At 34.3% G+C, this 14424-nt stretch overlaps 6 protein-coding genes across 6 annotated transcripts; 2 read left to right on the top strand and 4 right to left on the bottom strand.

The window, feature by feature from the left end:
- The first annotated feature begins 198 nt into the window (after positions 1 to 198).
- LOC103871230 (protein NRT1/ PTR FAMILY 1.2) lies at positions 199 to 4754 on the top strand. The gene is made up of 4 exons (XM_009149458.3): positions 199 to 464; positions 558 to 775; positions 2701 to 3260; positions 3541 to 4754. Exons 1-4 carry the CDS (start codon positions 368 to 370, stop codon positions 4484 to 4486), a joined length of 1821 nt encoding a protein of 606 aa, XP_009147706.1. The 5' UTR covers positions 199 to 367; the 3' UTR covers positions 4487 to 4754.
- Positions 4755 to 5345: 591 nt separating this feature from the next.
- Positions 5346 to 6848, bottom strand: LOC103871229 (protein PLANT CADMIUM RESISTANCE 8). Its single transcript, XM_009149456.3, has 4 exons — positions 6471 to 6848; positions 6327 to 6398; positions 6032 to 6244; positions 5346 to 5699 (listed from the first exon to the last, which is right to left on the bottom strand). The coding sequence occupies exons 1-4, from the start codon at positions 6667 to 6669 to the stop codon at positions 5617 to 5619; spliced, it is 567 nt and encodes a 188-aa protein (XP_009147704.1). The 5' UTR covers positions 6670 to 6848; the 3' UTR covers positions 5346 to 5616.
- Positions 6849 to 7304: 456 nt separating this feature from the next.
- LOC103871228 (protein CURVATURE THYLAKOID 1C, chloroplastic) lies at positions 7305 to 8561 on the bottom strand. The gene is made up of 6 exons (XM_009149455.3): positions 8345 to 8561; positions 8184 to 8278; positions 7999 to 8085; positions 7854 to 7916; positions 7734 to 7771; positions 7305 to 7535 (listed from the first exon to the last, which is right to left on the bottom strand). The coding sequence occupies exons 1-6, from the start codon at positions 8442 to 8444 to the stop codon at positions 7481 to 7483; spliced, it is 438 nt and encodes a 145-aa protein (XP_009147703.1). The 5' UTR covers positions 8445 to 8561; the 3' UTR covers positions 7305 to 7480.
- Positions 8562 to 8608: 47 nt separating this feature from the next.
- On the top strand, positions 8609 to 9469 carry LOC103871224 (photosystem I reaction center subunit VI, chloroplastic-like). Its single transcript, XM_009149452.3, has 3 exons — positions 8609 to 8874; positions 8943 to 9069; positions 9154 to 9469. Exons 1-3 carry the CDS (start codon positions 8744 to 8746, stop codon positions 9331 to 9333), a joined length of 438 nt encoding a protein of 145 aa, XP_009147700.1. The 5' UTR covers positions 8609 to 8743; the 3' UTR covers positions 9334 to 9469.
- LOC103871225 (rop guanine nucleotide exchange factor 11) lies at positions 9209 to 12959 on the bottom strand. Its single transcript, XM_009149453.2, has 5 exons — positions 11281 to 12959; positions 10808 to 11154; positions 10448 to 10711; positions 10040 to 10360; positions 9209 to 9953 (listed from the first exon to the last, which is right to left on the bottom strand). The coding sequence occupies exons 1-5, from the start codon at positions 11564 to 11566 to the stop codon at positions 9561 to 9563; spliced, it is 1611 nt and encodes a 536-aa protein (XP_009147701.1). The 5' UTR covers positions 11567 to 12959; the 3' UTR covers positions 9209 to 9560.
- A 241-nt stretch (positions 12960 to 13200) lies between these two features.
- On the bottom strand, positions 13201 to 14027 carry LOC103871227 (dynein light chain LC6, flagellar outer arm). The gene is made up of 2 exons (XM_033273380.1): positions 13853 to 14027; positions 13201 to 13548 (listed from the first exon to the last, which is right to left on the bottom strand). The coding sequence occupies exons 1-2, from the start codon at positions 13988 to 13990 to the stop codon at positions 13402 to 13404; spliced, it is 285 nt and encodes a 94-aa protein (XP_033129271.1). The 5' UTR covers positions 13991 to 14027; the 3' UTR covers positions 13201 to 13401.
- Between the last annotated feature and the right edge of the window lie 397 nt (positions 14028 to 14424).

Here is a 14424-nt window from a genome sequence, read left to right as displayed (position 1 = left end):
ATAAAAATTTATATCTGAATAGCAAAAAAATACATATGTAGAAAATATCTAATTATTTCTATTCAAGTCGATGTTAGTCAAATTCTGATTACACCGTCTAAATTAAAATTCCCCTTTAATATACTGTACTATTTTCACTAACCTGTCTGAAAATGAAGCAGATATTCCTATATATTACTATTAATTGCACACTTATCGTGAAAATGAGGTACATATTCTTCTCTATCTGAAAACAAAATCGCATTAACTCTCAAATCACTTAACAAAGACAAAGATCTTCCTCTTCTTCTTCCTTTTACCTTCCTCTGTCTCTCTCCTATATAAACTCACCAGACCATAGTGTTCATCCACCAAACAAACTGAAACAATGGAGAACCCTACAACTGAAACAGAGGCTAAGCAAATCCAACTCAATGGAGAAAAGAAACCAAAGGGTGGAATCATCACTATGCCCTTCATCATAGGTATATTTACATTTTCAAAATCTCTAATCCTCATTCATCATTTCTCTTTGATTTCTGAATATTTAATTTATATTGTTAATTATTATGGTGAAGCTAACGAGGCGTTTGAGAAAGTGGCGAGCTATGGATTATTACCAAACATGATTATGTACTTAATCAGGGATTACAGATTTGGAGTAGCAAAAGGAACCAATGTGCTCTTCATGTGGTCCGCTGCAACAAACTTCACTCCTCTCTTGGGTGCTTTTCTCTCTGATTCCTACTTAGGCCGGTTTCTCACCATCGCCATTGCATCTCTCTCCAGTTTCTTGGTAATTTTCAATCTCTTCAAATTTTTTTCTGGTAAGATTCACTAAACCGGATTACCTTAACCATTCTCGTTTGGATTTGAGACGTTTGCTTAATTCATTTGGTTTCGATGCTGAAATACGACGGTGTAACTTGGTTTTTCTTAAACCGGAAATGAAATTTCCAACCTCGCTTCGGATCGAACTAAACAAAAGGAAAAAAAAAAGGTTTCCGGTTTAGCTGTCGGTTTGTGAATTTTCGTAACTACTCACTAGCTTGTCATTAGACTGATAGAATCCGTAACGGATTTCGAAAAAACGGACAAACACTTTTTTAAAGTTCTTATCATATACTTTTCCGTTATAATTATATTTTATACCTTCAAAAGTAGCTTAAAAATAATAATTTCTAAATCATATTCCATTTTTTCAATAAAATAAATTGGTTAAAGATTAATATGAATATTAATAACATAAAATGCTTTTAACACACACACATATATATATATTCTATTAAATCAATCACGAAAGAGTAGTATGAGTATAATGGTTATGCAATATCTAGTAAATAAAAAAATTATATAGAAATATGAAAAGAAAATTATATTTCAAAACATTAACATTTACAAAAAAAAAATTGTTGAAGGATAGTGGTACGAGGTTTTTCTTTTATTTCCAGGCTTTTATAATAAATTATCGAAAATTTTCATTTTAAAAAATTGAATATTCGAATGCATAGTATTGGAGCGGATTAATTTAGTTTCAGTCGTTTTCATCTTTGCTGTACCATTAGATAGGTGGCCTTCTCCATTAATAACGTCATATTTATATAATACTCATATTGAACTAAAACAACACTATACAATAACAATAATAATTTTGTACAGTTTTAGTAATTTTCACACTTTGCATGTGACTTGTAAGACATTTACTCGTCCTATGAAAAACATTGCTGCGTTATTGTTTTCTTATGTTTGTATTGCACTAAAAGTCGTTTTCAAATTAATTTTTAGCATGCCAATTCCATGTGTTTAATTTGCGATATCTAATTTTCATTTTCAATAATTGCTAAATTTAAGATGTCCCTTGTAAGTGGTGTGAATGACTCATAAGTGACCACAAGCCAAACCCATAATTTCAGATGTCACAATATTCCATTTATGCAGATCAAAAGAAAGGTGTGTGACTGGATAATAAATAAAGTAAAAAAACAATTATTATATAAACAAATAGAACTTATTAAAAGAAACTTTTATATGTGTCTGCATGCATATGCATCGGCTGGTTTTAGGTCCGTTTGGTTTTATTATTTTTTGAATAAGGGGGTATCTCTAAGTTGAATAACTTTAATACAATGCATGCGACTTTGAATTATTTGTTCCCTATGGGCCAAGCTTGGTTTTGTTTATAGGGCTATATAGCATGTCGTCGACATGTAGATGTTATTAGGCTTAAGCGATTTCAACCGTGTGTGACCATAGTTTTGTACAACTTGTCCGATTCTTGGGTAAAGTCGAACAGCTTGTTTTTAATTTTATTAGATGTTTGAATTTTTGTTAATGTCGACTGATTTGACATGTTGGTACAATTATTTATCCCTATCTTTTAATTTTAATTTTGGTAGGGTTAATGACATAAGACTTTACATTTGATCTACCAATATGTGGTCGTGGTCACGGTTTTGTTGCCGATATGAATATTGGAATTTTCTTCTTGGAAGTTTTTCATTAGTTAAACATGTTTAAACATAACGATATGTAATGTTATCGTTAGTCGACATTGTGGGCTATAAGTAATTTAGTAAGGATTTTAATAAAAAAAATTAAACAATTTTAGAGACTTATATTCGTGTAAATTATTTTTAGAATTTAGAGACCATATATATGCCAATATTTCGTTTGTCTATGGCTGTTAAAATATAACCGGGTCATTTTTGAATCATATCACAGGGAATGGTGCTTCTATGGCTTACAGCAATGTTACCACAAGTGAAGCCATCACCATGCGATCCCACAGCGGCTGGAAACCACTGTGGTTCCGCAACTGCATCTCAGTTGGCTCTTTTGTACTCTGCATTTGTCCTTATATCTATCGGATCAGGCGGGATCAGACCATGTTCCTTAGCCTTTGGAGCTGATCAGTTAGACAACAAAGAGAACCCTAAGAACGAAAGAGTTCTGGAGAGTTTCTTTGGTTGGTACTATGCTTCCTCAGCTGTGGCTGTACTTATCGCGTTCACTGGCATTGTCTACATTCAAGAGCATCTTGGATGGAGAATCGGTTTTGGTGTACCTGCGGTTCTCATGTTGATCGCTGCTTTGCTGTTTGTTCTTGCATTTCCTCTTTACGTTAGACGCAATGTGAGCAAGAGTCTCTTCACCGGTTTAGCTCAAGTGGTTGTTGCAGCTTACGTGAACAGGAAGCTAAGTCTACCAAATCAGCAGGACTCATCAATTACTTATTATCACATGAAAGATTCTGAACTCAAAGCTCCAAGCCACAAATTGAGGTAAATCTACTTCATATAAATATTTTTCAACTCTATTGATGAGTCCTTTGATTACTTTACAAGCAAGAAAGACCATACTCTTAGGTCTAATAAAAACATGATGCTCTCTTTTTAACTTTTGATTTTCTCTTGATTAATTTTTTGAACCAAACTTGTTATACAAGAAACATGATGCTCTCGTTTTAAATTTTGGTTTTCTCTTGATTAGTTTTTTTGAACAAAGCTTGTTATACAAGAAACATGATGCTCTCTTTCTAACTTTTGATTTTCTCTTGATTAGGTTTTTGAATAAAGCTTGTTTAATAAGTAACCGCGAGGAGGAGATTGGGTCAGATGGGTTTGCTTTGAAACCATGGAGGCTATGCACAACAGACAAAGTAGAAGAGCTTAAGGCATTGATCAAAGTCATACCGATATGGTCCACAGGTATAATGATGTCCATAAACACAAGCCAAAGCTCGTTTCAGTTGCTGCAAGCCACTTCCATGGACAGGCGCTTGAGCCGCCATGGTAGTTTTCAAGTACCAGCTGGATCGTTTGGTATGTTTACAATCATAGCCCTAGCCATGTGGGTCGTTCTATATGACCGTGCCGTCATCCCATTAGCTTCAAAGATCCGAGGTAGACCTTTTAGGCTAAGCGTCAAGCTAAGAATGGGATTAGGGCTATTCATGTCATTCTTAGCTATGGCGATTTCCGCGATGGTGGAAACCTTGAGAAGGAAGAAAGCATTAAGCCAAGGGTATGCAAACAATGCTAATGCTATTGTAGACATCTCGGCGATGTGGCTCGTGCCACAGTATGTGTTACATGGGCTAGCAGAAGCTCTTACCGCGATAGGACAGACCGAGTTTTTCTACACCGAGTTTCCTAAAAGCATGTCTAGCATCGCAGCGTCTCTGTTTGGTCTAGGTATGGCTGTGGCTAGTCTCTTGGCTAGTGTGATCCTCAACGCCGTCAATGAACTCACCTCAAGAAATGGTGAAGATAGTTGGGTTTCAGACAACATTAACAAGGGTCATTACAACTATTATTACTGGCTACTGGCTATCATGAGCTTCATCAATGTGATCTATTACATGATATGTAGCTGGTCGTATGGTCCTTTGGTCGACCAGGTGAGGAATGGTAGGGTTAATGGTGTGAGAGAAGAAGAGGAGTTGCTTGACATTGTTGGGAAAGGCTTTGAGAAAGAAGATCTAAGAGACGTTGTTAAAACAAATTAAAGGAATTAAAGATCTTGCAAGATTGCATTTTGTCAATAGGATTGGTGTCTACTGCATTTGGTGTGTGTTTTGTACTCAGGTATTAAGGTCTATAATATAAGATTTGTAATTAGATTAAATTGCGTGTTTGCATTTTAGGGGTTTTGATACAAAAAGGTTTGTGATTCTTGGCTATGTTATTCTTTTACAGGCCAAATTGTTTGTTGTGTTTATTGTGTTATTGCAATTGATGGTGTCTTCTGTGTATATACTGTTGGTTTGTTTCTTCGTTTTATTCTTATCTATATTATGTAAAAATGATAAGCCTATTGAAATAAGAGCTCTTGAAATAAAACCATTAAAATATCATCAGGTTAAAAACGAGGATCCAATGAAGATGGTCTTAAAGCGACGAAGATCCATAAATAGAAAAGATGAACTGTTAAGAAGATGAAACTATAAAAATGAAGTTCAATAGTTTTTGTTGGAATCTAAATTATTCAAAAAAAGAAAGAAAATTATGCAAATAATCAAATAAAAAATTAAGAGATTGTTGTAAGATTGTAAATTCCAGACTATTAATTTACATCTCACATTCTTTTTTTTTCAGAATCAATAATCGTAGTAAATGACACAACCAAAGAAATAAGTAGGGATGTTAATTGTGCTAACTAGGTCTGAAATCCGCAAAATCACATTTTTTAATATCAACAAGTTTTTGTTTATTGTATAATTTTTTCAAAATGAAAATTAAAACATAGTAAACTAATTGATTATCCACATCCGAAATTGCAACTTTGAAAACCAGTTGAATTGATGTTTACCCTTAATAAGTTAAAAGCGCAGAGGTCAGGTTAAGAAAATGGTAGAGCGAACCCCGTTGACAAAAACAACATCCAATTTAGTACATCAATAATAACATTTCTACAATAATCAACAATTGATAAAAAAAAAATTCAAACCAATTTAGTTACATAGAAACAGCAACAACAAAACCCATACACTTGAACAAACCGTTGTAATCATTTTAATTAATACATATAACACACTTGTTTGTTTCAAAAAGAAAAAAAAAACATATAACACACTTGCATTGTATAATGCTCGCAAATAATGTGTATCAAATATGGAGCTTAACTAAGAGTAAATGTTTACTTAGTCATATATTGATTTGGTGGTGCATTACCTGGTGCTTCACTCCCATATTGCCCTTGAGCAAGTATCCCATTCCAACCTGCGATTATAAACACACTCTTAACAATATTCAATATATAATACACATGTTCCTTTCTATATAATTAAAAAGTTATTTCTTCTATGAAAAGTTCATAGTATTTCCAGAGCATGCTTAGTATTTAGTTATGCTTGATCTGCGTAAACCAAAGTAATTCTAAACGTGCAGTATGTTTATAAATAAATCCGGTTATAATACTTTTTTTTATAAGTAAGGTTATAATACTTCCCCTTCTAACGGATTAGACTAACAGCATTTGAACATATATAAGTAAAAGTTTCATGGGCTATACTAACTCAAAAAATTTTGATAGAGGAGATTAAAGTTAGTACCCAAAGAAGGATCAAGATTCCTAGCCTTGAGCTCTCTGTATTCTTGACAAAGAGAGCAACAAGAGCATAAAACATGAGTGGCACAATCTGAATATGGAGCTTCCACAAGATTAAATCTTCTCCTCATCTTTTCCCTATACTTTGATCCCATCACCCACTGTGAGCACAAAGCCGGCATCATCAACAAGTATATGAAACTTCCAAGTGGACAAGCTGCATAAACAATTGTATATATGAGCTTCAAATTAATGAATAATCTTATTTCGGTTTCAGTTTGTGTAAACCGTAAACATACTCATCTCTCCTTCATCCAACACCTCAGCTATTTGTCCGAATGTCACACATGGTAAGATTGCTGTCATCACGGCTGCACATAATGATAAAGATCAGTGAGTCCATTAATATTGAATATTTTGCTATAACAGTATGGATACAATACCATTGGTTTGGTCTTCTTGACAATCAAACAAACCACTCCTCCATGGAGTCCCAACCGATATGTTAACATTAGCTTGATGATAGCCCGGCGGTGCGAATTGGCTCATGGGAACTCCGGTTTGTTGGACCGGTATACCGGTTTGCTGAACTGGTGAACTGCCATCTGGATTCCCCCTTTGTGGAGTAGTAACACGACCCATTGGTTGATATGTATAGTGTAGCTGAGCAGTTTGACGTGAAGGGTTGATTTATAGGAGAATGAGAAGCTTTCTTATTTTTCTCCTTAGCGTATGAAATAATCCAATAATATTCAATAGAAAAGTTGCGTTTTTCTTATAAATAAAACAAAGAAACTTGTAATCTCTTTCGCCGAAAAGAAAGAAGAGATTTCGGATTACATAGTTCACATTTAAAGTTTTGACTTCTTCAAGGGTTGAGTGGGTGGAAGTCAATGGGTTATCGAGTATATGTCTTAATCAAAGTCAACGTCTTGAGCCAAACCTTCCGATTTATTTTGTTTAATTTTTTCAAACAAGTTGCGAGCAAAACCAAATAAATCTGATTAAATATCAAATTCCTTGGTCTACTCAAAATTTGAATCATATTTTTTTGTACAAGTAGGCTTTAAGATTGATACGAAATATTTTGATTTCTAATTTTAGAATAGGAAACGTGTTATTCAATACAAGAAAAAATTAAGAAAGAAAATTGCAACACCCAAAACATTTAATTTGGATATATATATATATATAATTATATGTTCTGCTTCTAGAAAATAAATATGAATACTAAGATTTTACTAATAAATAAACTGTGTTTAAGCTAAAACTGATCCTGATGTCTTAATTCTTTTTATTTATGAAATGATTGATTTGTTTACAAGAAACAGCAACCAAAACCCACAATATAGTATTTACAGGTTCAGTACATGAAACTGGATTCGAGATAACAACAACAGCTATCATGTGACAAATCACAAATCATCTCAGAATAACACATGCGTTTACTGCCTTACTGGCCAAGTATATCGGCTACTGATTTCTTGACAATTTGGGATAGCTCCTCTCTGAAAAAAAGTGGAGAGAAATAGATTAAAGAAAGACACTTCATTCGGTTTCAAGAACCACATTTGATATGAAACTTATTCCTTAAATCAGAATTTTAAAAAAGCTAACTTCAGTTCTATAAAATTTATAGGGCATCAGACTCAGAAATTTTACGGTTATAAAAAAAAGAATCGTGTTTAAATGAGGATTTAAGTTACCTGTCGGGTTTGAACAAGAGATATCGATATGTAAACCACTGCCAAACACAACGATTAGGTTACATGACTTAAAGGAACAGTCCATATATATTCGTTGATATGATGTGAAAGCTTACTTACCGTTGAGAACAAGATACCAACTAGTTCAAACCCAGAGGAGATAACAGGCAATTTGTCGATTGCCTAATGATGAAAAAGAAAAATCTCAGAATATTTAAAACAAATATACAACCAAAAAGGTTTTATGTGTTTTATAATACTATACCGTGATGATGTTAAGTGAAGCCCAAAGAGCCACAATAGCAGCAAAACTCAAACCAATAAGACCTAAACGATCTTCAGACTTATCCCACTGAAACAAGTTACATTCCAAGAAACCAAACAATATCCAAATCAATACTTAACACATACATGTGTGTTTAAATGGAGCAGAGGTTTTTGGAGACTTACAACGTTCTGAATTGAACTAATGACGTCGAGATCAGATGATTCAGAACTTTTGCCACTAGCTTTCACCATAAGACTCATGCTATGGCTTCTTCTATCTACAAGAGAAGTTCAAAATTCTGAAACTCGATCTCATATTAAACATTATAATGATGAATCATTACCTCGAATAAGAGAAAATGGGAGTTTCTGAACTGATGTGAGGTTAGGTTTTCTCTGAGTGAGCAGCAATGGTGGAGGCAAAGTTGCAGAAACTGACGCCATTTTAGAGATTTTTTTCTCGTTAATCTGAGGAAGAAGAGACCGTCCAAGTAATTGTTATTTGGATAGCAAGAAACAAACAACTTTGAGAAGTTTTAGATAGCCTTATCTTCCTCTAATCCACGTGGCATCTCATCAGTGGCATAAAAATCTCTTAGATGAAAACCCATTTCGCCACGTGTCAGAACATGATCCAAGTGAAGTAGATTCTCTAGCTATACAAGTTACAACAATCCACTCACTTACTTTGGCAACAACAACAAGAAGGAGAGAAGTCTTTATTGTGTGTTGATCCGAGAAACATGGCATCTTTTGCAACCATCGCCGCCGTTCAACCATACTCCGCCGTGAAAGGACTCGGAGGAAGCTCTCTCACCGGAGCTAAGCTCTTCATCAAGCCTTCTCGCCAAAGCTTCAAACCCAAATCCACAAGGTATATCAAAAGCCTTTTTATTTGGAATCTTGGATTGAGATTAATGAGAATCTTCCTTTTTGGGTTAGAGCTGGTGCCGTGGTGGCCAAGTATGGAGACAAAAGTGTTTACTTTGACCTAGAAGATTTGGGTAACACAACAGGACAATGGGATTTGTATGGATCTGATGCTCCTTCTCCTTACAACCCACTTCAGGTTTTGTTTTTTGAAACCCTAAATATCTTATATGCTTCTTCAAATTCTGAGAAAATGATTGTGACTGTGAGACATTGCTTGCAGAGCAAATTCTTTGAGACATTTGCTGCTCCTTTCACAAAGAGAGGTTTGCTTCTCAAGTTTTTGATTCTTGGAGGAGGCTCTTTGCTTACTTATGTCAGTGCTTCCTCAACTGGTGATGTTCTTCCTATCAAGAGAGGTCCTCAAGAGAAGCCTAAGCTCGGTCCTCGCGGCAAGCTTTAAATTAGCTTTCTAAATCCCTTGAAAACATCAGAAACTTTCTTCCCAAGTCTCTGAACTCCTGTTGTTACTGATCTATGTATATTGTCTTGTGTTAATTGCTATGATGAATCAATGAAAAAAAAAATTTGCATTTCAAGTCTGCTACAACACAATGGTGTGCTTTTTTCATTTGAATCATGGACAAATAAATTGCATTTCAATCCTAATTTTACAAGATTTTTTTTTTCTCAAGAATATCTTGCGGTTGGACTCCTCATAGTTCCAAGATTTTCAAGATAAGAACTCTTTTTGTTGGTTGTCATAATACCTGTGACTTTAGACAACAGTGGTTTCTCTTTATCTCCTCCATAATAGCTTTCTTTCTTCACCTCATTGTTCTTGTTACCCCATTGCATTACATCTGAGAGTGATGTCCCTGAAAGCCTTTCCTCTGAGAAACTGATTCTTTCCTCCTTCGGGTTCTCTGTCTCTATCGCAGTATATCTATTCTTACTAGATGCATTTGTAGGTTCTTGAGTAAGCTGATCAGCGTATAGCACGTCTTCTATTCTTGACATCACCGTGTGAGCCAAACTCTCAAGAACTCTTGAGTAACTCTCTAATATAGCAAGTCCTACATCCTGCAAAACAAACCAAAACCCATAATAATCAGAAGGGTCAAAATAGCATGTTACAAGGTGCATTTTGTAGGGTTTTTTTTGTTTACTCTGTTGCATTGAATCTTGGTGATATCAAGTGTGGATTGAGAGATGCCAGGAAACCCTAGTTTCAAAAGAAGCAAGATGGTTTCAGCTCTTTCTTCAAACTGTTCTCTCTTCTCAGTACTCACTGTTGATCCCCAGGCAGATTTTGTGTCTTTCTGCACCATTTTCCTCTTCCATATCACAATCGACGCTTCGATTCTGTTCTTTAGATCAAGAATCTTGTGCTCAGATGATAAATCCATTTCAATTAGGAACTGGTCTGCATCAAACATCTCTACTGTTATCATTTTGTATATCACATCTCCCAAGCTAGCTCTCCCATTCTGTTTTCGATAAAAGAAAAAACATCGGTAAGGACCGGATCATTAATAGATTCTTAATCAATGTTTATGTGTGTTTGAGTAAATAACCTTAGGAAGTGATTCTAGGTAGGTTTCAGGAATCTCCATTTCAGACAGAACTTGAGCGTTTATTGCCATTGCAGCTTTAAGAACTTGGTTAACACATTCCTTTTGGCTCTGTAGAAACCTTCTTGATATCTCTGAGAGGCCATTAGGTGGGACTTTAACCGCTGGTAACCACCATTTATCATCGTTTCTTGTCTCGCCAGAATCAGGAGAATCCTTTTTGACATAATAAAACTCGTTCTGATCCTTGAATTTATCAAGACAATCCTGAAAACAAACAAAAACAAAAGTCAAAAATTCAAGAAATGAATATATAATGGGAAATGATATTTTAGTAATTTGTGTTGTTGTTGTTGTTCTTACAAGGAGCATTGCATCTAGTTTCTTAAGTGCAGGAATGTTGCAGAGAAGATCTGTTCTCTGTCTTGTTGACATGACTTCCATTGAAGTTCCATCTTTGTTTGTTTGTTGCGTTGGAGCGAACTCAACTATATGATCAGCCACAGAGATAAGCCAACCAATTTCCCTTCTCCACCGCGCTTTTCTATCAGCCGCCATTGGCTCTAAACGCCGCTGTTCTCCAAACGCAGACGCTGCTAGATTGGTAATGGCGTTAGATAAAGCCAAAGCCGAAGAAACGCCTTTTCCTCCTCCAGACATATCTTCTCCGAGAAGCAGTTTCGAAAACTTTTCTTTCATTTGGTCCATTGCTGTAATAACATAAGCAGAAAGTCACTTTGTTATATTTGCCCTAGCTTGCAACCCAAGAACAATTTAAGCCCTAACTTGGGAGACAAGAAACTTAGAAGATATGAATCAATTCATTAGATTTTCACCTGCTTGTAATGCCTCCATCGATTCGTATGAAACCATCCTCGGAGCGGCAAGCTTGTCGTTGCGGTTGGGCATTGCACCACCGCTTAAAGGCAATGACGGCCGGTCAACGCTACTGGCTTTTCCGGGTTGACTTCTGAACATCATCATGTCATTGTCATCTTCATCAAAATTGTCTGTATCGACGCAATCTGAGCTCCAGCTTTTAACACGTCGTGAAGCTGAATGTTCGCTCATGTTCTTGAAATGAAACAATCTTGATTTGTAGCTCTCTTGTTCTTGCTCCATTGCTCTGACCCTTCTTAATTAAAATAATAAAAAAATGAGAAGAATTCTGTATTTTGAATTTTTTTTTTTAATCTCTTTTGTTTTCTTAACCCTGTAATAAAGAGGAGATTATGGAGAGAAAAAACAAACTTAAACTAACCAAAAACGGTGTTTGATTTTTCAGACTTAGCAAATACAGAACACCATTGTTTGCTTCCTGTTAATGGTTTTAATTTTTTCTAAATATCTGATTTATTTTAGTAACTATTATGATTCGTTGTCCATAACCATAAACAAGTGAATCTGGTCAGAAATTATATATATTTATTCTTGGAATGTTTTTACTATTTTTAAGTGACTACTTGGTGGAATGTGGGGTGCACGATAATTTGGAAAATAAATTTCTCAAATATGCTTTTTCTAAAACCAGTCTTAAATCATCAAGGAGGACATGTTACAAACCCTTACCTGTAAGTATTATTATTTTTCTCTTGTTGCATCCGAAAAGATAAAAGATCCTAAATCAAATTAAGGATATGGATGATAATGTCATCTTGTAAGGCTTCTATTTTTAAAGGCTCCGAATAGTTTACTATATATTAAGCGGAGTGGATGGGACATTGCCCACGAATTGTGCTAATGATGATTAGTCAATTAATGAATCTATTGTTGGTGGATATTATGTATGCATTTTAGTAAAAGAGATGTATGAAGATAGTGCTGAAACATAAACGAACAGATTAACTATGTCTATGGACAGAGAGAAATTTAATTAAAGGATGTTAAAAGTATTTTCCAGATACAATACGGTTAAACACACAAAGGTTTCGAATGACTGGACTGTAGATGCATAAAGCGTACCTGGCTTGAAAATTCTCATAATTTTAATATAAGTATCCTGAATATACTTTACATTTGTGATTAAATTTTACGAATAAACAAAAGTGAGCCAGTTGAAGAAGGCAAATTTCCAGTGTCTCTCAAAAATCAGTCATGAGTTAAGAGTTTTTTGTTTCTCTTTTCATTCTTTCTGCATTCTTTATCTAACTTTTCTATTTTTCATTTTTAAATCCAACTATATTTGGATGATTTGATTTTTAATGAGTCTTTATATTAGTTTAGTTGAATTAAAAATTTTGATATAACTTTTATATAAAAAAACATGAGATCTGAATTTTTGTATTTTAAATTATGGAATCTACTCAAATTAAAGTTTTAAAAAATCTGAACTACTCTAAAATTTACAATCAATTTTTTTTTCAATAACAGTAGATTTCAAAGTAATTTATGATATGACAAATTCAATAATACTAAATTTTAAAATATTTGATAAAATTCACATTTAATAAATTTATCATCTCAATATAAATCACTTCAAAGTCCTAGTTGAATACAACCCTTAACGACGAAGATGGTTTAATATTCTCAAAATTTTAGATCCAATAAGAAAGGTTAAACTTAAAACCAAATCCCATAGAAAAAGAACTTTGGCTTCGGAATTAGATAAATTAAGACATCTCTGTTCCTTGTTTATTATGTTTTCATTGTCTTTTATTCATCGAATTTTTAATAGTTGAACGGATTTCCTTGCAGAAAAAGCTCACATATAACTCTCTATTTTTTTCATGTAAACTTTTGTTGATCACACAAACACATGATAAAACGTGGAAACAAAATTCTCCGCAACTTCATTAAAATCAATTTCCCATCTTGGGTCTATTTACAGACCTGGATTCAAACAAAGCTATAAAGAGCAACAGAAGAGGAAAGATCTTGATAGGCTCTTAAAGCTGTTCTTTCACAGATTTTCATAGAAGGATAGAAAAATAAATGACATTGGCTCAGGATTTGTTTTATTAAGGAGTAGAAGCGCCTTTGAAAACTAGGAACTTAAGTGTCTCCAATTGAAAATAGATGAAAGTCCCTTTAGAATGTGTGAAGAAACATCCAAAATTTGATCCCACCACACATTGCCATCCACTCCCATAGCTCTCATCAAACTCCTGAATTCATTACAAAAATAAAATCATCCAATGAATTATAGATGATGATGATGATAGTGATGATAATTAATGCTAATGCAATAAAAATATCCATTTGAGTTATCTAAAATATTTTTATAGCCCATCAAGATCTTAACCATAAGACCACTACAAATTATCAAACTAGGACTGGAGTCATTTGAGAGTGAAGATTCTAACCATGGGACCACTACAAATTGATTTATGGTGACAATGTAATTAGGAGTAAAAAATGTATGTATGTAAGAGTTTGATGAGATGGAAATAGAAGTCAAGAAAATGGAACCTTCTTGATGTGGCCAGCAATGGATTTACAGTCAACGACATCAAAGAGATCAAGAGCTTGAGAAGCCAAAGCCATGGCTTGAACCTGCATCTTCACTGGCATGTCTGAATCTTCCACCATTGCTTTTCCTTCCAACATCTTCTCAATCTTTATCTCTTTCTCTCTTAAAAACGTTTTTCAGATAATCTGCAGAGGGAAAAGACAGACAACCAAATCTTTATAGACACCAAAAAGACACAAATTCAAGAAAAGCCCATACGGAGATAAAATATGTCTACTCCTATTTAAGCATTGAGAAAATTCTTGGGAAACGTGCCCAACCTTTATCCTTTGTCGTTTTTCTTGACTGGGTTTGAGACGATGCTTCCTCACGGGATCTTGGATGATAAAGAAAACACAATGGCACGAACACAAAAGTACTCGTTTCTGTTCTTTAATATTTGAACTCAGGAATTTGTTTTTAATTTAGTCAAAAAGTTGAAAATGACGAAGCTGTTTAAAAAAGGCGACAAAGCTGATATTTTCGGCAGGTTAAAAGAAGAAAAGACAGTAAGAGAATAATTTATTTTAAA

Source organism: Brassica rapa, chromosome A06 (genome assembly GCF_000309985.2).
Source record: "Brassica rapa cultivar Chiifu-401-42 chromosome A06, CAAS_Brap_v3.01, whole genome shotgun sequence".
NCBI lineage: Eukaryota > Viridiplantae > Streptophyta > Magnoliopsida > Brassicales > Brassicaceae > Brassica > Brassica rapa.
This window is presented reverse-complemented; position numbering and strand designations above follow the sequence as displayed.